General features: G+C 62.6%; 2 protein-coding genes and 1 pseudogene across 2 annotated transcripts; 2 read left to right on the top strand and 1 right to left on the bottom strand.

Annotated features, from left to right (window-relative positions):
- Window positions 1-79: 79 nt before the first annotated feature.
- On the top strand, window positions 80-2,622 carry ACA1_180830 (STAS domain containing protein; the record flags this gene model as incomplete). Its single annotated transcript, XM_004332825.1, has 9 exons — window positions 80-203; window positions 333-520; window positions 634-724; window positions 837-939; window positions 1,058-1,143; window positions 1,307-1,408; window positions 1,624-1,733; window positions 1,840-1,962; window positions 2,068-2,622. 9 exons carry the CDS (start codon window positions 80-82, stop codon window positions 2,620-2,622), a joined length of 1,482 nt encoding a protein of 493 aa, XP_004332873.1.
- Window positions 2,623-2,716: 94 nt separating this feature from the next.
- On the bottom strand, window positions 2,717-7,966 carry ACA1_180820 (HEAT repeat domain containing protein; the record flags this gene model as incomplete). Its single annotated transcript, XM_004332824.1, has 19 exons — window positions 2,717-2,975; window positions 3,051-3,382; window positions 3,471-3,632; window positions 3,758-4,028; window positions 4,125-4,503; window positions 4,575-4,722; window positions 4,857-4,973; window positions 5,071-5,247; window positions 5,350-5,447; window positions 5,522-5,626; window positions 5,774-5,858; window positions 6,017-6,158; window positions 6,273-6,409; window positions 6,500-6,697; window positions 6,818-6,880; window positions 6,965-7,106; window positions 7,239-7,345; window positions 7,464-7,647; window positions 7,923-7,966. 19 exons carry the CDS (start codon window positions 7,964-7,966, stop codon window positions 2,717-2,719), a joined length of 3,150 nt encoding a protein of 1,049 aa, XP_004332872.1.
- Window positions 7,967-8,825: 859 nt separating this feature from the next.
- The window catches only part of ACA1_180810, a 16,316-nt pseudogene continuing 1,457 nt past the window's right edge, over window positions 8,826-23,684 (top strand).

Below are 23,684 nucleotides of genomic sequence, written 5' to 3'. Positions count from 1 at the left end.
GGGCGAGATATTCGAGTACTACTACCACTACACCGTGGAGCTGTTCCCGGTGGCCCTCGCGCTGGCGCTGGTCGGGTACATGTCGTCGGTGTCGATCGCCACCAAGGTCGCCGACATGAAGAAGTACGAGATCGACCCGAGCCAGGAGCTCATCGCCCTCGGCCTCGCCAACTTCGTCGGCTCCTTCTTCTCCAGCTTTCCCGGTACCTACCATCACCACCACCACGACTACTACTACTACTCGCCCATTTTCGCTCTTTCCCCTTTCCATTCGCCCTCGGCGCCTTTCGCCTTTCGCCCTCACCGCGTGCGCGTGCTTGTCGGCACACCAGGTGCGGGAAGTCTGTCGCGAACGATGGTGAACGCACAGGCCGGGGCGAATTCGCCGTTGGCGTCGGCGTTTGGCGTGGGGGTGATCCTGTTGGTCATCTTCTTCTTCACCCCCATCTTTTACTTTCTCCCCTACGTCGTGCTCGGCTCCATCGTCATCATGGCCGTCCTGCCCCTCATCGAATACCAGGTACCACCGATTCGCAACACGCGAAAGCGCACACGCACACATGCAGAGAACACACACACACACACACACGTGCAACAACGCGCACGGTGTGACTCATCGTTCGGGGGGTGCAGGAGTTTTTTACGCTGTGGCGGTTGAAACGGAGGGAGGGCGTGCTGTGGATCACCACCGTGGCTGCCACGCTGGTCTTCGGAATCATCAACGGTGCGTGGGCGTGTGTGTGTGTCATGTGTGTGTCGTGTGTGTGTCGTGTGTGTGTGTGTGTGTGTGTGGCGTGGTGGTCGCTGATAGATCCGAATGTGTGGGGGGAGCGCAGGCATTGTGATATCAGTGGCGTTCTCGATGGTGCTGGTGATCTACCGCAGCTCGCGGCCCCACATCGACATCCTGGGCCGCCTGCCCGGCTCCACCACCTACCGGTACGTACGCCCACAGCCCTCCCGCCCCGGCCGCTCGATCTGTGCCGCATTGCACGATCGCCGACCGGCTGACGTCAGCGCGCGTGGCGGAAATTCGTACATAATTATCGCGTTTCAGGAATGTGAAGCGTTTCCCGCAGGCGTTGGTCATCCCTCGCATGGTGATCCTGCGGCTCGACGCCGCCCTCTACTTTGCCAACATCGGTGCGCCCCCCGTTCTCTCCCCCATTCGTTGGTCCCATCACAATTGTATGATCTCATCCTGTGTGTGGCGTGTGCGGTGGTGTGTGTGTGTCGTGTATGTGTGTGTGTGTGTCGTGTGTGTGGTGTGCGTGTGCGCGTGTGTGTGTGCGTGCGTCGTGCACAGGTTTCCTAAAGGAGCGGCTGCGTAACGAGGAGAAAAAGAAGATCGCGCCCCTGTCTCGGGCTCCCGGCAAGGACGTCGAGGAGGACACCAAGAAGCTCTACGGTACCACTCAAGACGCGCGCCCGCTTCGGCTCGTCGGGTGCACTGCACCGCTGTACCATTTCTTACACGTCGTGTCGTGTTTTGTCGTGTCGTGTCGTTGGTCGTGTCGTTGGTCGTTGGTCGTTGGTCGTGTCGTTGGTCGTGTCGTGTCGTTGGTCGTGTCGTTGGTCGTGTCGTGTCGTGTCGTGTCGTGTCGTGTCGTGTCGTATGCGCAGGCGTGGTGGTGCTGGACTGGAGTTCGATCAACGACATCGACTACTCGGCGTGCGTGGAGCTCATGAGCATCGTCAAGGAGTACAAGGCCAACAACATCCTCTTCATCCAGGTTCGTCTCCTCCTTCTTCTCCTCGTACTGCTGCTGCTGCTGCTGCTACTACTACTGTATAAAATATAAATGACTCATTCACCACCTCGGCGGCCCGGGTGTGCAGGCGGCGTTGAAGGGTCCCGTGCGGGATACGATGCTGAGCGGGGGGCTGGTGGACCTCATCGGCAAGGAGAACTTCTACTGGGACGTACACGACGCCGTCGTCTACGGCCAGCGCATGCTCGAGGTGCCACACCTCCCCACAGCGTGTGCCGTGCGTGCCGTGCGTGTCGTGTCGTGCCCCTGTCTTTTTCTCTCGCTCCTCTAAGAAGAATTCGAATGCTGCTGGCAGGCGGCGTATGGGCGCACCGATGCGCGCCCGACCGCGTTCGGCGGTGGCGACACGGAGGAGGAGGACTTTGACGTCGACGAGTTTGGTACCGCCGGGAGCGACGAGAGCACCGACGTCGACGACGGCGGCAGCAGCAGCAACTGCAGTGATGAGGGCGAAGGCGAAGGCGAGGATGGGCGGAGTGACTGCGGCGCGTGCGAAGACGAGGCGAAAGCCGGCCACGAGGGAAACCAAGAGCGGAGGAGCGCGCGGCGACGTGATCGGCATCACCGGCGCCATCGGAGGAGCACGAGCGGGGGCAGAGACGGAGGGCGACGGCACTCGTCACCCACGCGAGAGGGCGACCTGGAGGCGACGTCGGCGGTGGCGACGCGCGGTGATGATGGAGGGGGAGAGGGGGTCGACGAGTGCTACGACTACTCGCCGCGCATCTTCCACACTCTGGAGACCTCGCCCGACCACCTGCCGCGCAGCTCGGGCCGCACCACGTCGCCACCGCCCGGCCTCCTCCAACGCACGCCCATCGCCGCCCCGCACCCCGACCAGTCGTCGTGAACCGTCACCGATTGTCTTCAGCACGTTGTATTTATGGGCGCTCCACTGCAACTGGCGGAAGCAAAGAATAGGGTGGTGGTGATGGTAGTGGTGCTCACTTCTTGGGGTGGTGGGGGTTGGTGGGGAGAACGGCGTAGGCGTGGGGCGGGCACAGGCGCAGGAGACCGCTGCGCAGGCATCGGAGCTTGTCAGCCGGGGTGGGTGGGCCCTTCCACTCGGGCGCCGGCGACGTGTCAACGCGTTCCTGCTGCAGGCCGCGCAGCTCCGCCGTCGTGTGTCGCAGGTCCACGCTCGGGGCGTCGAGACCGAACGCCAGCACCAGGTCGAGCTTCACATTGCACGCCTCCGTCCACCTGCGCAGTGGTCCGGGGGGGGGAACGACTGTGAGGCCCCGCAAAAGAAGAGAGAAGAGAGAAGAGAGGAGGTACTTGAGCTGGTTGACGTAGAGCTGGACGGTGGTGGTGAGCTTGAATGTGCCGTCGCCCAGCAGTTTGAGGTCGCCCGCTCGCAGCGGCCACAGCTGCGAGGTGCGGTCCGGCAGCGTGACGTAGACCAGCAGTTGGTGCGGGACGCCGTCGACACCAATCGCCGATGATGACGTGGGCGGGACATTGTGGAGGATGGCCTCGATGTGGATCGAGTGGTAGAGCGAGGACGGGAAGGCCACGGGCTTGTCGACGTTGTCGAGGGGCTTCAGCCAGTCCGCCCACACCCGCTTCAGCGCGCCTTCCACCTTCACCGGTTCTCGCGGCAGCAGTGTCTGCTCCACCACCATCATCACATAATAATGTTCGAAACAAAGGCGTGAGAGGAGGGGCGAAAGTGAAGGGGCGAAACGGGCGACGTACCGCGGAGAAGGGGGAGAGGTCATCGTGGCGCTCGAGCGCGGATAGGAACGGCCCAAGTTCTGCGGGCGCCTCCAGCATGCGCTCCTCGCAGAAGCGCTGCAGGCGCTCCACGCCCTGCTGCAGGCTCGCCCTCTCGCCCTCCGTGTCCTCCTTTCCGCCCTCCTGTACAATAAATAATAATAAGAATAAAATTAATAAGAAGAATAATAAGAATAAGGGGAGAAGACACGCCAAAGAGAGAAGAGAGAAAAAGAGCGAAGCGCAGAGAGGGGGGGGGGCGGACGCACGAGAAAGGATGAGGGCGAGGAGGAGGAGAGGAAGAGGAGGAGGCGCGCGTAGAGGCGGAGGCGGAGGATCTGGAGGAGGGCCGGAGCGTCGAGGCCCACGAACTCGCGCTCGAGCCGGTACGACAGGAAGAGGAGCTCGCCCACGAGGTCCCGGTTGCCGCCCGTCCCCGAGTGCGACTGGGCCACGATCGTGAGGCAGCGCAGGTAGGCCAGGTAGAACTCCGCAGTCGCCGCCCGCTGCGCGTCCACCTCCGCGATTCGCCGCAGGTCCCTGCGCAAGCGAATTGATTAAAAATTGAGAGGAGAACGAAAGAGAAGAACGAAGGTTATTGAGAAATCGCGGGGGGAGGGGGTCAGGCGGACGTACTGAGAGGAGACGCGGATGAGGCGGTGGGCCTCGTGGTAGCGGGCGGCGTGGAGGAGGTTGACCACGCGCGCCACGTTGGCCAGCACCGCGCCCAGGAACAGGGTCGCGTCCTCGGCGCGCACGGCCGACGAAGACGACGACGACGACCTTGAGGAGAGTGCAGAGGTGGTGGAGGAGGAGGTGGAGGAAGTAGAAGAGGTGGTGGAGGGGAAGGGGAGGGAAGAGGGGAAGAGGGCGGGGTATTTGTCGCGGAAGTAGCGGTGGTGTCGGGCCACGAAGGAGGGCAGCAGGTGCAGCACGTTGGTGTTGTCGGCCCCCGCGTTCAAGATCACGATCGCCAGCGCCACGTACGTGCTGTCCTCCATGTGCAACTCCGCCCCTACACCCCACACGCCGAATCAGAAATGTTGTGTGCCGTGCGTGCGTCGTGCGTGCGTGCGCAATGTGTACCGAGGAAGCGTAGGTCGACGTGGAGCATGCCGAGCAGGGGCTCGACGAGGAGCTCCACGAACTGACCGTGGTGCTCGCCCAGTCCCTTGAGGCACTGGTAGATGCTCAGTCGGTCCTCCGGATACCGGTTCATGTTCTGCAGCAACGACTGCGCCATGCACACACAAACACATGATTGGCGTGAGTCACACAAATGACTCACAAATGATCATTACCAACCAACCAACCAACCAACCAACCAACCACAGAATAATGGCACGCAGAGGCGTGGTGAAGGCGTACTTTGATGGTTTCGTGGAGGCATTCGGCGTTGGGGCACTTGGTGGCGGCCATGAGGTTGTACATGGCCATGCGGATGCTCTCGTTGGCCTCCTCCAGGATCGGTTGCATCATTTTGATCTGCGCGCGCGACAGCGACGGACGGGGCGTTGTTGGTCGAGGTGACCACAAGTCAGCCCATAAGGATTGCGTGGACGTGGATGGGTGGGTGGGGTACCTGCTCCTCTTTGAGATCAACCTTGGACAGGATCTTGTGCACGCTTTGGATGGAATTGACGCGCACGTCCTCGATCTCGTCGTTGAACATGTCCACCATGTACTCCAGTGCGCGCGACGCCAGGTGGCGCGAGCGCAGACTCAGCTCGCACACAGAATCCACCGCCGCCATCCTCACCTGCGCATGCGTCACAGGTTAAGGCCTCGGCCAAAGAAGAAACACACCGTACACACACACACACACACGTTGTTGCGAAAGGGAATGTGGCGACCCTGGTACCTCAAAGAATTCGTCTTCGAGGCCGTGAATGAAGGCGCCGGCGGCCCCGCTATCGGACAGTACGAAGTCTTCCATGTCGAGCTCCATTTCACCGATCGCTGCAGCCCCCCCACCAACAGGTCAGTACTACGGAGAGCGAGGCTTGCAAGGTGGCGGAGAGCGGGGAGCGTACCGGTGCCGGGGAGGTAGGAGAGGCCCTGCTCGACTGTGGGCATTGAGCGGTTGCGGGCCGACGACTGGTTGCGGGCCGTGCGATTGGTCCACGTCTCGCCCTTCCCTGCTCGCCACGTGTCACAACCATGCCAACCCGGATGTGGATGATGATGGTGATGACGGTATGGGGCGGCCCGGGGAGAGAATTCATCAGAACGGTGCGCGGTCTGGTCAGACGTCTACGGCGAACGTGGCGGGGGGAGAGACTAACCCTTCTTGGAGATGACCTCCTTGCTGAGCGTCTGCAGGAGGTAGCCCGTCCTCACATTCTTGATGCTGCCCAGCAACTGACACGCCTGCCCAAGGCACAACACACCACACACACCACACACACCACACACACGACACACACACAAAGAGAGAGAACAAATGTGATTTGGAACTGTTGTTAGCTTGGGCGAAGGAGGAGCGCTGGCGAGTGAGACACTCGCGAGGTGGCCGGGGTTCAGCGTACCAATCGGCGAACGGCGATAGAGGGGTCCATGACCATGTTGCAGATCTTCATGAAGCCATCGTCCACGAGTCGCACCATCTCCGATGAGTGTGCCTTGCCTCGTGCCGACACCATGTGCTCGCTGTACATGTTGCTCAACACCCTGAAACACACACACACACAGCAACAACAACAACAACAAGTTCATTACCTGCGAGTTAGCAACAACTGCAACGAACAACAAATAAAGGGAAGGACCCCAAAGGGCGACGGGTACCAGACGAGGTGGAGTGCTTGTGTGCGGACCTCCTCGTAGTCATCGTCGTCCAACGCGTGGACGGCCCGCCAGTAGAACGTTTCGAGGTCGAGCGCCACGTCCCGCTCATGCAGCACCAGCGCTCCCTCGAACCCGGCCTGATTACGTCACGCCACATCACGCCGTGTCACAACCAAGGGTCGCGGGAGGGCAGGTGATGGACGACGGGTGGGGGTCTGGCCGTGTACCATGCGGACGCGGAAGTCAGTGTCGGAGGTGAAGCGGGAGAGGATGGCCTGAGCGTGGACGGCGTTGGCCGGATCGGTGGGTGTGAGGTGGGCCACCAGCAGGAGGGCCTCCCGCCGCACCCGGTGGTGGTCGTCCTCCAGCTGCTTGAGTCCGCTCTCCAGGCCCAGCTCGACCAAATCTGCGCTCAACGTCTTGCTCTGTTGCGTGTTGCGTATTGCGCGTCGCGTGTGTGCGGTGAGCACAGGAGCTGCACCGCGTGCGGTTGAGGAAAGCGGGAAGAAAGAGAAGAGAAAAGAAAGAAAAAAATAACAGCCAACCTTCACGATCTTCTGCAGGGACGCCAGCACCTGAGCGCGCACTTTGCCCGAACTGTGGTGCAACTGCAGGTGCGATTGGGTGTTAACGGTCGCGTGTAAGAACAACCTGACCACCAATCATATAGAAAGGGGCTGAGGCTGGGCTACGTGATGGAGAAGAGCCGTGGCTATGGGCTCAGGCGCGACGTGAGGCTGGATGGCCAGCGAGGAGAGAAGCGTGGCGAGCGAGGATTGGATGTCGCCTTCGGTCTCTGCGTCGAGCTGCTGCAGCAGCACCTCCACCAACAGCCTCCACGTTGGAAGCAAACAACACACACACACAGCACACACACACACACAGCACACGGTGAGCATGTGCATGTGTGCGCGGCGGGCACACGCGGCGGCGGCAGCGGCGGCGGCACGCAGAATGAGGGCTAACCCCGACTGGCCGGCATCGAGAAGAGACAGCGACCGAGCGGCGCTCAGCAGCGCGGTCCGCCGCACCGACGCCTGGCTGGCCCGCACGTTCGCGAACCCCTCCGCCAGCTGGTGGCACGGATCCGCGCGGGGCGAGCGGTTAGCAGAGAGGCCTGCCATTGGGGAGGGGGGCTGCCAGGCAGAAAGGGAGAAGGCGATGGCACGTGGTGGGTGGGTGGGGTCGTACGAGGCTGCGCAGGGTGGGTCGAATGAAGAGCTGGTGCATGCTGCCGCTACGCCCGCCGGCCGCCACTGAGTCGGATGGAGGCGGCGGCGGCTGCTGCTGCTGCTGAGACAGCACCGCTGCGCTGCCCGGTGGTGGCGCTGGCGGCACTGAGGCGAGCGTGAGGCCCTCCTGCGTGGCCAGCGTGCTGAAATGAGCAAAAACATGAACACGACCAGGTGCGGGGGGGGGGAAGCACAAACAACGAACAACGCAAAGCAGCGCAAGAGGGGTGGAGTGCCATAATGGGTTCCATCATGGGCCGTGATGAAGGAACAACATGGAGCGGTGTGGGCGAATCCTCCACCATTATGTAGGTCCTGGGGGATTTGGAATGAATAAATCATTTTTTTTTCCAACCCAAATATCCTGATTCCTTCTCGATTAGAACGAAGTAATCAGGATATGGCAGCAAGCGCGTACCGCGAACCCTCCGCCGCGCTCATTGTGCTGTGCGGCCTCTTCATCTTTGGCGCCCTCCACTACTTGCTTGATTTCCCTTTTTTTCCCGTTCTTTTCTCGCCTGGCTTGCTGGGAGCCACCACAAGGGGTGCGCACAAGAGATAAACACACCAGAAGCTCTCAAAACAGGGTTGCCTGTGGAATCGCAAAAAAATGGACAACATGAGGAGTGACCAGTTAGTCCCAAACTGTTTCAACTGGTTAATCAGTAAGCCTGCTCAGTAACACCCACTTTTCTATATCAGCAACTGTATGGTTTTCTTGAGCAGCTTCCCAATGCACATTGGCTTTACTCCTGTTGCTGACAGCAACCTCCTCTCTGACCAACTGGCTCCTCACCTTCCACTCCAAATTCCTTGAGGACTCAGATCTTGAGGCAATCAGTTGCTTCCTCAAGGCCTCAATTCTCATCCTGGCCTCACCTTCCCACTCTGTGCACAATTGGCATTGAGCCACAGCATTGTGTTGAGCCCACTTGCAGCTCCTTGCCCAATGCCAGTGTTGCATGGCCCACTGGTGCAGTGATGTAAGTCACATGATGTCTGTGATAGTGACCAAATCCTGCACATATAGTGGGTTCTTTGATGTTGAGCAGGACAGCAGCCAGCTCTTCAGCAAGAGTGGTCTCCAGTGGGTGCTTGAGGCACATGTGCTTAAGGTGGGCCACGACCTGCGAGCCAACGCCTGTCCTGCTCTTGCTGCTCAAGCTGGCCCTCACGTTAGGCTCCTGGGCAAGAAATCAGCCAATTTTGCTGTCTTTTCTCTCCTTTTCCTGCATGCTGCGGTGGGTTGGCGCACGAGCATTCGGGAAGAGAAAAGAAACAAACGCCGTGCCCGGGAGCCGGCACACAAGGGTCGCTCAAGATGCAGCGGCTCGTGGGCTCTGTGCTCAACGGCTACATGGGCTCCTTCGTAAAGAACTACTCCTCTGACAACTTTCAGGATTGGCAGCTTAAAAACCTTGGTACACCCTCCATCTCATAAATTCGAAAGCGCTTCCTCCGGGTTGCATCACCAATCGCTCCTTCCTCCTTCATTGTATCCACGCCCCATATAATCAATGCAGTATTTATTTATTACTAAATAATACAAATAAATAAGAAATACTGTGGCACTTTTGTTATTTATTTATTCTTGTATTCTAAATTATCATCCTCGCCATACAGAGTTCAAGGAGGAGGTCATCCAGGAGCTCCTGCACGTGCCGCCCAACCTCGAGGTGCGGCAGGTCCGCTGTTCCCGCCTCGCTGTCTCGGTACGTGCTGCCTCGGCTCCATGCTCTTCTGTTCTCTCACCAACCTGTCCCGAATGAGGAGCTTGCGCTGGCACCTCTCGCCGGCGATGGCGCTGACGTCTCCTCTCTCTCTCTCTCTCTCTGTGGTGTGTGTGTTCTTTTTGTCGCAGGTGCCATGGTCGGCGCTGCGCACCAAGCCCGTGACGTTCCTGCTCGGGCGGATCGACATCATCCTCTCCGAACCCGCCGTCATCCGCGCGCAGGACCCCGCCCCGCCTTCCACCCAACCGTACACAGCCACACAGCCACACAGCCACACAGACACTCGCTTTCTCCCCTCTCTCCATCGATGGAGGAATCTCTTCCTCTTTCCTGCGGGAGGACTCACGCGTACACGTTGTGTACAGCAAGGAGACCAGTCGAGGCTTTGCGGCCAAGCTGATCGAGGGGATCAAGCTCGAGATCGAGGAGCTCCACTTCACCATACAGACTCTGGGTCCGCAGAAGGTCTGCCTGCCCGCTACCCATTGCTCACCCTGCACTTTCACTTTTTTCCGTTCTTGTGGGCAAGCGCACACGGTGTGCCGTGTGCCGTGCGCCGTGTGACGTGTGCAGCTGATTAGACGATGTTTGTGCGTTGCAGGACAAGGGAATCGGCCATTGGACGCCGCCGGCGCTCCGCTTGGACGTTCACCACATCACCATTCAGTCCACCAACGCTCAGTGGGAGGTTCGCGATGATTATTATTATTACCATTATTACCATTATTACCATTATTATGTTAAGTATGTGCTGGGCCACATGGGCAGGTGAGTATTGACTGAGAGAGAATGGGAAACCCGGTTGTGATCGCAGGTGGTGGATGACCTGACAGACACGATGGCCGTCAACGATCGGCACGAGGTCATCCTCTACAAGAAAATGACACTGGGCAGCGTTGCCCTGGCCCTGCTCCGGCACGAGAAGCCCGACCTCGTGCTCATCCAGAACACCCCCATCGAGTCGCACGTACGTGTCCTCCCCACCTTTGAATGTTGTTGTTGCCGAATGGTGTTGAATGTTGAATGCTACGCAATCGTTGCACTCAACTACACGCTTCATGGGGCCATGTCTGGGTCTCATTCTATTCTCTCTCTCTCTCTCTCGCAGGTGAAGCAAAAGAAGGACGCGACCACGGGCGATCTGCTGTGCTTCCAAGTGGACCTCAACGTGGAGCAGCTTCTCTTGTCCCTCAACGCCGACCAGTACCAGCTCTGCAGGTGCGCGCGCCGTCATGGCCTCCTCCTCCGGTCTTCGGGCTTTCTGGCCTTTTGCCGCTTTCCTCTCTGGAAGCTATACTGACTGCCGGGGTTTACCCCGCTACACACCGCTACGCACCAGATCACTGCTGGAGGGCGTCCTGTCGTGCTTCGCCCGCCAGACACCCCCCAACGCACAGTCCCCCTCGGACGAACTGGACAGGTGCGCTCTCTCCTTCCCCCCCCCTTCACCTACCCCGGTTATCAGCGTCATTACTTAACCCCATCCATCATCACCGCCATCACCTTTGCGCAATGCAGCCAAGAAGGCGAGGAGCCGGCACAAGAGGTGGAGGAGGAGGAAGGCCAGGATGATGACGAGGAGGCGGAGGAGGCGGCCCCGACGATGTGGTCCCGCTTCACGAGCATGCTGTGGCGCGCCCAGCACGACCCGCACGACGGCGGCGACGATGGGTACCGCGAAAGCGAAGACAACGACGAAGACGAGGACTCCGACTACGAGGACGTGGTGCCGGCCATCCCCGGCGGCGACCGAACCGAAGACACCGACGAGACCCTCAGCGAGTCGGTCGCGTGGGACATCGAGTACCGCAACGCCAACGGAGGTCTCTCGGCACCGCCGACCCCCGAGCAGTCGCACCAGCCAACCGCCCACACGGAGGCTTCCGACGAGCAAAAGGCAGAAGAGGGCGGCAACGAGGCGACGCCAGAGGGCCTGTCGCCCTCTGCGAAAGAACCCGGTCAGGCGGCGGCGACGGAGTCCCCCTACTCCGATGAGGTGCTCGGCTTCTTTCTTTCTCCTTCTTTTTCCTTCTTTTTCTTTTCTTTTCTTTGCATGTGTGTGTGTGGTGGCTAATCAGGTTGTGTCAATGCCAGGACACCGAATGGGTGGACCCCTTCGACGAGTCCTACCTCAAGTCGTCGGACCCCGGGCAGGACATCAACAAGATCTCGTACAACCTGTTCGTGGGGCGGGGCGAGGTGGACATCATGGAGATCGTGCTGGGCGCTCCGTCGGGCCTGGCGCGCATCCAGTTCGAGAACTTTGCGGCGAGCTTCATTCCCGACGCCGTCAGCTGCCGGCTCAACGAGGCCGGCGAGGAGGTGGAGATCCACCAGACCGAGATCCAGGTCGTGGTGGACCGCTTCTCGCTGGCCGAGCTGCAGCCTTCGCGCCTGAAGCACCCCGCCTACACCACCCTCCTCTCCAAGGACACGCCCACCCTCTCCACCACCACCTCATCCGCCACCTTAACCACCACCAACGACGTCGACGGCGCCGGCAAGGAGGAGGACCTCACGGCGGCGCCCTACATGCGGCTCAAGTACATTCAGCACCAGGAGCCGCGCAAGACGCGGCAGAACTCGGTCTACTACTCGACCAAGGAGGTCAATCTGCAGTTCAACGGCGTGCAGCTCGTGTTCGACCGCGACGTGTGGAAGCGCCTGCAGAGCTTCTTCACCGAGGGGCCGCGGGCCAAGCTGCTCGAGAAGGCCGTCGAGGAGGGCCTCGACGCCGTGGTCGAATCCATGCTCTACGACTATGTCAAGTTCAAGGTCGAGGCCGTCGGCTGCTCCGTCGTGCTCCCGCCCTTTGCCGGCCACAAGGGCCCGCACCACATCGCTTCCATCGTCCTCCTCATCCACGCCGACCGGTAGATGCTGCCTCTCACAGCCCCTTCTTTTCTCTCTTTTTCTTTTCTGCGATCCTGCGCTTTGCTCACCGTAGCCATGGCTTTGCCTTTCCCCGTACCAGGCTGGTGTTTGCCAGCTGCGATCCGGAGACCGAGCGCCCGGCGGCATTCGCCGGGCCGTTCTTCCGCCCCTCGTCCGAGGCCGAGGAGGAGGAGTTTCCGGCCCACCCGCGCGACTTCACATCATCCTACATGCGCAGCGACCACTCCACCATCATCTCCCACGTCTTCCAGGTAATCATTCATTACGACGATGCCACGCAACCACTCTTTCTCTCTCTCTCTCTCTCTCTTTTCTTCCAGCCTCATTCCAAACATTCCTCGCCACGCGATTGCAGGCCAAGTTGACGAAGGCCCGATGCGAGACGCTGCCGCACCCGAGCGCGGATCCGCAGGTGGTGCTGGAGCCGCTCGACATCCACGCTGTGGTCTTCTTCCACGAGTTCCGGGAGCTCACGCTGCTCAAGCCCCAGCTGGAGTTCTATCTCCAGTTCAGCGAGGTGCGGGGCCAGATCAACAAGAACCACTACCTCTACCTCCTCGACGTGCTCGACGAGCGCCTCGCCTGGTACGCATGTGCGCAAGTTTCGTCGGTTGGTTGATCAACTAGTTGGCTGGTTGACTTGGATTGACCGACGATCGGGATTTGTTAAAACGGCAGGTCGCGCGCAGCGATTGCCGAGCAGACGGAGCAGCAGGCTGAGCAGGTGATGCAGCGAATCATCGAGGCCGCCATGAGCGGCGTCGCACACATGGCCGCCGACCTCACCGGCGTTGAGCGGGAAACCCTCGCCGCGGCCCCTGTCGACGAGAGCCCGCCCATTCTGTACGCTCACGGCACACACGGCCCACCATTCCCGAAATGTGCTTCTTTTCTCACGATGAGAGTACATGGTTGGTGGGATCAGGTTCATGGCGATGCTGCGGATGGCGCGCGGGCAGCTGAGCTTCGACACGGAGAGCGGCACCCTCGCGCGAATCGAGTTCGAGCCGATGGAGCTGGTGTTCGAGAACCACTGCACGCGCAACATCGTCAAGGCCAACCTCAACCACCTCCGCGTGTACTGCCCGCAGCACTACGGGTCGCCCTTCTTCACCCTCTTCTGCCCGCTCGAGGCCAGCGACTTTGCCGACGTGGTGAGCCACGACGCCACCCCGCGCCGCGGCCAGCGCCCCAACGCCCAGGTGCGGTGGGAGAAGCAGCACCCCGCCGAACACCCCGTACGCCCGCCGGCCCCCATTCTTGGCATTTCATATGGTCAAGTGTGGAATGCACGTATATGAATAGTATAGAAAAACTCACCTCATCTACCTATGTTGTCGTTCGCTTGCTGGGCTGCGGTGGTTGCAGGGCGCCGACCCGGGTCCGCAGGACGCGGCGACGATGAAGGCCGACAAGAAGATCTGGATCGCGTTGAACGACCAGCAGGTGGGCCTCATCATGACCACCCTCGCCCGCATCCAGCTCTTCTTCTCCTCGTCCGACGAGGAGTACCAGGGTCCCGAGTCCCAGGTGCTCCCCTCTCCTTTTTTTTTTTTTGGCGCGTTGCAATTGCTGACGTGGTTCGGCGGATTGTGGCGGTTGCACAACAGGAACGGTTCAACGAGTCGGTCAAGTCGTTCGTGTCCGACCAGGTGCGGACCTTCCGCTCCGACTGGCAGCTCACCATCAAGGACTCCGTGGCCCTCCTCGTCGAGACCCCCGGTACCCCCCCCCTATGCTCCCGCGCCTGGCGTGTGCATTGCTCGCGCATGTAATGCACGTGTCGTGTGTGTGTGTCGTGTGACTCACGCGCGCGCACGTTGGTGGTTCCCCCCCCCCACCTAGACACGCCCGAGTGTCTGCCGCTGGCCGTGGAGACGCTGCTGTTCAAGGCGCGGGGCAAGCCGGAGAAGCAGACCATCGACATCGCCGGCAACGTCGCCCTCTACTCCTACATGTCCGAGCAGTCCCCGACCTCCCAGCACCAGCACCACCAACAGCACCAGCAGCAGGTACACCCACGACGCACACACGCGAGATATAAAGTCGTTCCCTCACGCACGCGTGTGCACATCAGTCGACGGGCGAAGGGAGCGCGAGGCACGAGGAGGCGCAAGACGAGGACAACGAGCAGCAGACGGTGCCATCTGGCGGAAGGGCCTCGCTCAAGGCGAGCACGAGCAAGGGCAAGCAGCGTCGCGGCCTCAACCACAGCCGATCCAACACGCGCTTCGTCAAGGAGCCCCTCTGCTCCTACACCGCCATCGAGGTACCAGACACGCCCCATCCAACTGCGTCGCTCGTGGCTGTGCCTGTTGTCGTGTTGGCGGTGGACTTCTTCTTCTTCTTCTTCTTGGTACTTCTTGGTACTTCTTGATTTCTTCTTCTTCTTCTTGGTACTTCTTGGTACTTCGTTTCTCAGGTTGTGGTTGTTGTTGTTGTGCAGGCGTCGTATATTCGAAGGCGCGTGGGTGGTTCGGATGAGTGGGCCGACAGCATCTACCTGATCGTGCGCGATTGGGAGGTGCGCATGGTGCGGCCGCAGTTCATCATGCTCCTCAACATCATCGACAACCAGCTGGCCGACATCCACGACATCAGCAAACTCATCGTACGCAATGCGCCTTCCCCACCCACCCTCCACCCCGTACACCGCCGGCCTGGTCGATGGGGTGCGCTGCTATAACTCAGCCCGACACACCCCCATGTACGTACGCGTGCGTGCGTGCAGCAAAAGGAGCAGGAGGTGCTGCTGGCGCTCGGGGAGAAGGGCACGCCCCAGGTGCCCTTCGCCGCGTCGTCGTCGTCGGGGGCGGGAAGCTTGTCTCAGTCCTCGTCCCAGTCGGCACCGCTGCCGACCAAGAAGGTGGACTACTCGCAGCCTTCGTTCTCCTTCAACGTCACCGTCACCCGCTTCCGCTGGATCCTCAAGGAGGTGCGCACACCACACGACCAACGACACGACACGACGCCTTGAGTGTGTGCATGGTCATGGCGTGGTGCCTGACGAGCGAGCGGTCGGGTGCAGTGGGAGGGCGCGTCGGAGGTGTGGCAGGAGTTCGGGTCGATCGACTTCCAGGACTTGGTCTACAAGACCGAGACGTGGCCCCACCTCTCCTCGTCGGCCCTCTCTGTCCGCTCGTTCGTCGTCAAGGACCTCCGCCCCTCGGCCGACCAGGCCGCACCCCCCTTCCGGTACCCCGTCCCTTCTCTCTTTCGCCTAGCCCCTGCACGCCTCGACTGATCACACACCACACACACCACACACCACACACCACACACACCACACACCACACACACACACACACACACACCGTCGTCGTCCGGGTGGTTTCACGCAGGACCATCATTCGTCCGCGCAAGCCCACGCGGACCTTTTCCGAGGACGGCCTTGCCGCTGAGTTTGCCCAGCCCAACCTCGCCGGTACGCGGACCTTTTTGAAACCTCATCAATCGGACATTGTTGTCTCTCTGTGTGTGTGGCGGCCGTGCATCTGACCGCGTCTGTGCTGCAGAGGATGACGACGGGCAGCAGCCGGCGGACGAGGCGAACATGTTCGTGCTCTCGTGGGATCGCTTCAATCCGGCCGGCGTGGACCCCACCGGTCCCGAGGTCAAGATCGCGTGGCGCGTCCGGTGGATGGTCGACGTCCAGCGGCTCCTCGTCGTCTACGTGCCCGACGTACGCGCTCCCTCGACACCATCCATCCATCCATCCATCCACCACGCACAGTGGCCCGACGACGACCAACCCCTAAAGTGTCCCTCTTGTGGGGAGTCGGACACGCCCCATCAACCGTTGGTCGGTGCATCTCTCACACGCCACTTCTCCCTCCATCGTACACGTGTGTGTGTCGTGTGTGTGTGTGTGTGTGTCGTATCACGCCGCAGTTGCTGCCCTCCTTCACGGAGTTCTTCAGCCTGCTCGAGTCGCAGAAGAATCTGCGGCGCACCTACCTCGACATGCAGACCGACCTGCAGCACATCATCGAGGAGAACGCGCCCCACGTGCCCGGTACGCACCATTCGCCACCGCCACCTCAAGCGCCCACCCTCACAGAGTCTCCCCCCGTATGTGCGGCGGTTGGTGGCTTTGGTGGTCACGGACAGCGGGCGAAGGTGAGGAGGGGGAGGAGGCCGCCGGATACGACACTGTGGACGAGGCGGAAGACGACGCGCCGCTCGCCGCCCCCGCGCGGCCCCCGTCCCGCGTGAGCAACTCCACCGCCTCCCTCCCCTCCGAGGTGCGTGCTCCCCTCTCCGATGTGTGCGCGCAGGTATTCCCCTGCATAGGCCATACGTGTACTCATGGTCGAACACGTTGTTGGTGGTGGTTGGTTGGTGGTGGTTGGTGGTTGGTTGGTTGGTGGTTGGCAGGGAGGGGAGGAGGACAGCCTGGGGGTGATGTTCAAGGTGGTGTTCAAGGACTGGGCGATCCTCCTGCCCGAACGCTTCACCGAATCACTCACGTCGGTGCTGGAGCTGTCCGTCGACACGCTCTTCATCTCCAACGACAACGAGTCCATCTACAGCTCCCGCCTCCGCCGCACCGACGCCATGCTCTCCGGCTGCAGGTGCGCCTCCGTCCGTCTACGGAGTAGTGGCCTCTGTGTCGCGTGTGTCGTAATTCCTCATGTCGCGTCGTGTGTCTGTGCTGACCTGTGTGTGTGTCGTGTGTGTCGTGTGTGCAGGGTGCTGCTGCAGACGCTGGACACGGAGGAGGGGGTGGTGCTGCAGACGGTGCCCATCGTGCAGCCGGTGTCGGTGCAGGCCACGGTGCGTTCCAAGCGGCACGCGACGTCGGGTCACCCCTACACGCACGTGCAGTGCAACGTGGACACGGTGCGGGCGTTCATGTCCATCACCAAGTACCAGACCACGGCCAACATCCTCCTCTCGGCCCTGGCCTCCTTCCTCAACCCCGCTGAGCCGGCGGCCACCGGGCCTTCCGCCGCCGGCGCCGGCGTTCCCGAGAACGACGCGGCGCTGGCGCCCTCGCCGCCGCCCGCCAGTGCGGCCGAGCGATTCGTGGAGATCTCCCTGCAGCACCTCGACGTCACCATCGTGTCCGACTACATCGAGGAGCTCGAGCTCTTCTTCATCTACATGAAGGTAACGGCGCCCTTCCCTTCTTTTCCTTTCCGATCATCCGTTGATGGTAAACAAGGAGCAATTCAAAATGAATTTGAGCTCAACGACGACGTTCGTTGCAATGCCTACTGACACACGACCACATTGGCACGCAGAACATCGACGGGCAGCTGAACATGTGCGGCGACCGCCTCAACCTGACGGCCAGCATGCGGTTCGAGGCCCTCGTGAACAACCTCGTGTTCCGCATCCCGGAGACCTTCATCAAGCCCACCCACCTCGCCGTCACCATCACCAAGTACGCCGCGGAACCACTTATCCCCACCACCGCTTCGCTGGCATGGCTGACCGCCCGCTTCATTATTCTTCTTCATTCTTCCTCGTTCTTCTTCATTTTTCTTCGTTCATCTGTTGCCTAGGGGTGGACCCAACGACTTAGACGAAGAGGGCGACGGGTCGGCGGCGGCGGCGGACTCGTTGGACATCCACGCGGTGGTGCTGGACCAGCTGCACGTGCAGGTCACCAGCGAGCTCGTGCGGCACATCACCGAAATTTACGAACTCTTCCTCGAGACGCAGGCCGCCGCCCCGCCGCCCGCCTCCCTCGCCAGCAACAAGGCCGACGGCGACGGCGACCAACCACCACCACCACCGCCTCCACCTCCTCTTCGTCTTCGTCCTCGGTCCTCACCATCAGCGATCTCATGGACCTGCCCCCGTACACGCTACCCCATTCCTACGCACGCACCCGATTGGCGGCTAACTTGACGGAGTTTTGGGGGTGAATGTAAACAGCGAGGGGCGGCGGATGCGGCAGCTGGCGGCGTCGACCGGTGGCCTGAACCAGACCGGGCCGCCGCAGCAGCAGCAGGGCGGGAACGTGGACGACGAGATCCGGGAGGCCATCCGGCGGAACGAGGAGAACGGGACGTCGGGGGCGGGGGCGCCCATGGCGGCGCGGTCGGCGGACCTGCGGTCGCACTTCCAGTACATCCTGCGCAACCTCACGGAGACGAGCATCGCGTACGTGCAGACCCAGACGGCCGACGCCCGCGTGCTGGAGGGCGGCCAGGAGGTCTCCTTCTCCTTCTCCAACCCCTACCAGCCCAAGCTCCTCGAAATCGCCCTCGAAGGATGGAGCCGCACCGCACCCTTCCCCATCGACGCCCCCGGTACACACCCCCACCCACCCCCCCGGCACGCACACGTGGAAAGGCTGGGACTAACCCACCGGGCGGGCGGGGGATTGGGGTTGTGTCGGCTGCTGCTGTGGCAGGCGCGGCGGTGGTGCCCATCTACTCGTTCCTCCCGGGCAGCGCCGATGTGGACCAAATGGCCGACGCCCTCAGCTCCTCGTCAGAGGTACGGCGCACCCGACCCCTCGCCACACACACACACCCCCCTCATACGCGTGGTTGGGTGGCGCAATGAACCGCGTGTCTTTTGGTCCGTTGGTGGTGCACGTCGCGGGCGTGTAGGGCGCGGGTGCGAAGGGCGGGCGGCGACGTAGCCAGCGGGGCGTGCTGTCGGGGCTGCCGTCGGGCTTCCGCGGTACCATCATCCGGATGGGCAAGCGGGTGGGCGAGGTGACGGTGGCGCCGTTCGGTGCGATGCTGGCCTACGCCAAAGACGGCGGCGTCGGGGACGACGTGGGCCACCGGTTCGAGCGGAACGTGATCATCGCGGTGCGGCAGGTGGGCCTCAAGCGGTACGTGGAGTTCATGTCGTCGCACATCATCCTCAACAAGACCGACGAGACCCTCGAGATCGTGCTCGCCGGGGAGGGCTTCTCCGCGCACTACCTGTGCCACCCCGGCAAGCCCACCCCCATCTGCTACGAGCCGCACTGGCAGGTCCTCATCCGCATGCGGCCCTCGCCCGACTGGCCCTGGACCGAACCCTTTGCCTTTGACGTCAAGGTGCGCCCTTGGCACGCTGTGAGCCCACTACTGCACACACCGCACACACGCACGACCGCACACACCGCACACACCGCACACACCGCACTTTGGCCGAGCATGCATGTGAGCTCGCGAGCGGATGAACACCGCCGGCTAGTTAACTGTTGCTTTTTCATTCTCCCCCTCTTTACCACAGAAAATGGGGGTGCAGAAGGTGTTCGTCCCGTCCACGCACGTGTTCAGCGAGCGCATCGTCTACGTGTCCGCCCACGAGTCCGACGTCGAGGGGGTCGCCCTCATCCACTTCTCCCCGCCCATCATCATCGGTACCGTAACTGCCTGCCTGCCTGCCTGCCTCTTCTCCGCACACCACGCACGACACGCACGACACACACGACACCTCTAGGCCGACCCGCCCTATAAACCATGCGATGTCGATTGACACGGTCGTGTATGTGTGCACACACACGCGCAGAGAACGACATGGTGTACCCGCTCGAGTATTCGTTCGCGCACATGGGCGTGGGCGGCGTGATCCCGCCCGGTGTGCGCAAGTCGTTCTACTTCGACCAGGAGTACCCGGACGTGAGCTTCCGCATGCTCGACTACGACATGTGGTCCCACCCGGTCGCCGTGCGCAGCATCAAGAACGAGGCCGTCCGCCTCGAGCAGCACGTCCTCAAGCCCCTCTCCCCCGACACCGACCAGAAGGCACACGCCCTCCCTTCCCTCCGCTTTCTCGTCGTGCGCATGCACGGATCCTGATGTGCTTACGCGTGTGTATGTGCGTGCGTGTATGTGCGTGCGTGTATGTGTGCGTGTATGTGTAACACAGTCGTTCGTGTACTTGAACGCGTTCGTGCGGCCGCGGCTGAACAAGCTGGCGCGCACGGTGTACGTGAACACGCAGTTCCTGATGTGCAACACGACGTCGCTGGTGCTGCTGGTGCGGCAGCGGGGCTCGCCCGACATCCTCACCGTCGGCCCCAAGGACCGGCGGCCGTTCAGCTGGCACGCCGGGTCGCGCACGCGGCAGATCGAGGTGCGCGTGGGCAACGGCCCGTGGTCGCGCGCCCTCAACGTCTACCTCAAGTCTGTCTCGTCGCTGCGCATGGAGCTCGAGGGCCTGGGCGTGGCCTACGAGCTCCTCATGGAGGTGCGCGTGCCCGACGACTTCTCGCGCGTCGTCGTCTTCAGCACGCGGCTCCACTTTGCCAACCAGACGCGCCACCGCCTGGCCGTGCGCGCCGGCCTCCACCACGCGCTCCACGCCACCATCGAGCCCCACGCCCAGCTCGACTCGGCCTTCCACGCCCCGCGCCTCCACCTCTCCGCCGTCGCCCCCGCCGGCTCGACCTCCGCTGCTGCCTCTGCCGCGCCGGCCCTGTACGCCTTCGCACCCTTTGCCCTCCGCGACGACACGACCACCACCGTACAGCTGCGACCCAACGTTGCGTCGTCGTCGTCGTCCGAGCAGCAGCAGGCGGCGGCGGCTTTCCTGGCTATCGACATCACGGTCAAGGTGGAGGAGACCGGCACGTTCGTGTACTTTAGCGAGAACGTGCATCCGCCCTACCTCCTGTTCAACAGCAGCGCCTACTGGCTCAAGGTCGTCCAGGTCGACGACGAGCACGACGACCAGCCACCGCCGATCCCGCCTCAGCTGCACCACCACCAGCACCAGCACCAGCACCACCACAGCACGCCCGCGCCCGCAGATCACCATGGGTCGTCGTCGGACCAGCAGGCGCCGTCGCGGAGCTGGCACCGGGGCATGTTCGGCAGGGGTACCTCGTCGGCCACCGACGAGGAGATGGGCCTGCTGGCGCCCCACGGCCGCTCGCCCTCCTCGGCCAACGAGATCACCCTCGTCGAGATGGACGCCTCGTCATCGTCGTCGGCGTGGGTGCCGGCGCGCCACAAGCCGCCGTCGGCGTCGGCGAGCTTCGGGGGAGAAGGCGCGCGAGATGATGAGGCCGATGAGGCGGCGGCAGCGATGGTGACGGTGGTGCCGCCCTATTCGTCGACGCCCTTCTTCTGGCGCCACTCGGACAGCGAGACACGGCTGTTGCGCCTCCACATCGTGCACGACCAGCGGCCCCTCTCCATCTCGCGCCGCCCCGCCCTCCTACGCTCCCAGCCCCTGCCCGTCACCGACCTCCTCGACGACGACGACGACCATGGCGACCATGGCGACCATGCCTCCAGCGAGGAGGCCGCCGCCGCCGGCGACAACAACAGCCACCAGCGGCGGCGGCGGCTGGAAAAGGGCAAGGAAAAGGAAAAGGAAATCGTAGAGAGGCAGGCCGCTACGACCGAGGCCGCAGCGGCAGCCGACAAAACAGCGGCGGGCCGGCCGCGTCGGGAGAGCGGGGAGAGCATGGTGCGGCGGGTGCGGCGGAACAGCATGAACCGGCACAAGCGGCACCTGAGCGAGGTGCACATCGCCCCGCTCCGCCACCATCCGCGCGGCCAGCCGCCCACGTCCCATCACCACCACCACCGCCGCCGCGACGGCCACGACCAGGCGGAGGACGAGGACGAGGACGAGTGGAGGAGGAGGCGCGGCATGGGCCCGGGCCAGTCGGTGGACGACCTAGCGGCGCCGAGCCCCGCACCGGCGCTCCTCCTCGACTGGGACGACAGCTCACCACGGACCCGCGCGCGCCACGCCGTGGCCGACCCACGCCGCCTCGGCGGCCAGGGCACCGGCGGGCGCGCGCGCTTGGTGTCGTCCATCAACTTCGGGTCGGCGGACGCCGCCTCGAGCCACCACCAGCACGACGACGACGACGACGACGACCACGCGGCCGCCTCGCACCGCCGCTCCCTCCGCCAGAGCATGGCACGCGAGCTCGAAAAACACAAGTGGAAGCGCCAACGCGAGCAGGGCAAGCTGCGCTCCCTCAACCGCCGCCAGGGTACGTCTCTTCACACACGCACCACGCACCACGCACCACGCACCGCACCACGCACCACGCACCGCACCACGCACCACGCACCGCACCACGCACCACGCACCACGCACGCGTTTGTATCTGACCACGCGTCATACCGGGTCGTCGCTGCGCCTCCAAAAAAAAATGCAGAGGACACGGCGAAGAGCGGGGTGCCCTTCCCCGGCATCGCCCTTCACATCGTCCACGAGCATCGCGGCCCGGCCGTCATCACCCCCGAAGGTACGCCCCCCCCCCACGTTGCCGTCGCCGCAGTGGAGACATGTCAGTCTCTCGAGTGCTTTCGCTTTCGCTTTCGCTTTTGTCAAGGAAATCATATCCGCTCATACGCTTGTGGGGGGGGGTCGTGATATCTAAACATTATAGGCAAGCACCTGGTGGGCGACGACCTGGCGGCGCTGTCCGACGAGGGCGGATCGTCGGGGAGCGGGGGCTGGGAACGGCGTGAGGGGCGGGGCAACGTCGTGCAGACCGGGTGGAGCAAGCCCTTCTCCATCGACTCCATCGGCGAGGACTTCAAGATCCAGTTCCACGCTAAGGACATCGACCTCGACAACGCACGTCCCCCGACGCACGACACGACACATGACACACGACACACCGCGTTGATCGATCAACACACAGCGCTGGGGCACCATGAGGTGGGCAGCGGCCCGTCGTACCACTGCCTCCTGGTCGGAGCGAGGGGCCAACTGTCGTGACGATACAGCCGCTGGGTGGCCCAACTAACTTTCTCTGTTATGTTTGGTCGTTGGTCGTGGATGTACCACGTGCGCAGTACAAGCTGTCGCTCGTGGCGTCGGTGCGTTGTCGCGGCACCACCAAGGTCGTTTCGTTCGCGCGTCCCCAGCACACCTCCGTGACCGTCTACGGGTACGCCTGCCCTCCCCCTTCCCCAATCGTTGCCCCTTTATCGCCGTCGCAGTTGGCCGCGACGTCGGTCGCTCACCGTCTTCGTCTCTTTCGTCTTCTTTGCTTTCTTTGTGAAAAACGAAAGCGAGGAGGAGCTGCTCGCGGCGGGCGCATCCGGGGTCACGGCCATGGGCGGTGGCGGCACCGGCAGCGGTGGAGAGGAGGAGGAGGCGGCCGCGGAAGAGAGGCAGAGGGAGGCAGCGGCGGGGGGCGGCTGGGGGCGGCGGGTGCGCGTGCGCGTGCCGGTGCTGGACGTGACGTTCAGCACGGAGGCCGGGGAGGAGCGGCTGCGGGCCGTGGCGGTGGAGATCAACGGGGAGGTGGGCTGGGGCGGCCGCCGCGAGTACGCGCACGTGTTCGTGGCCAACGTGCAGGCCGACAACATGCTCCCCGAGGCCGAGTACCCGGTGCTGCTGGCCATGGACCGGCGCCGCCTCTACGGCTACGAGGCCAACGTGCTCGAGTGCTTTGCGCAGCGCTCGACGCGGGACGGCGTGACGTCGCTCGACTACCTGGGCCTGCGCGTGCTGCCCCTGGTGCTCAAGGTCGACGGCGAGCTGCTCAAGCACCTCCTCCGCACCCTCGAGTCCTACCGCCAGTACTCGTTACACAACCACCACGACGGCGGCAGCGGCGGCGGCGTGCCCTTTGCCTGGGAGGCCGGCGCCCACCGGCCCGAGGAGGCCGAGAC

Source organism: Acanthamoeba castellanii (genome assembly GCF_000313135.1).
Source record: "Acanthamoeba castellanii str. Neff unplaced genomic scaffold scf7180000084744, whole genome shotgun sequence".
NCBI classification, from domain to species: domain Eukaryota; phylum Discosea; order Longamoebia; family Acanthamoebidae; genus Acanthamoeba; species Acanthamoeba castellanii.
The sequence above is the reverse complement of the archived record's forward strand: the minus strand, read 5'-3'. Positions and strand labels throughout refer to the sequence as shown.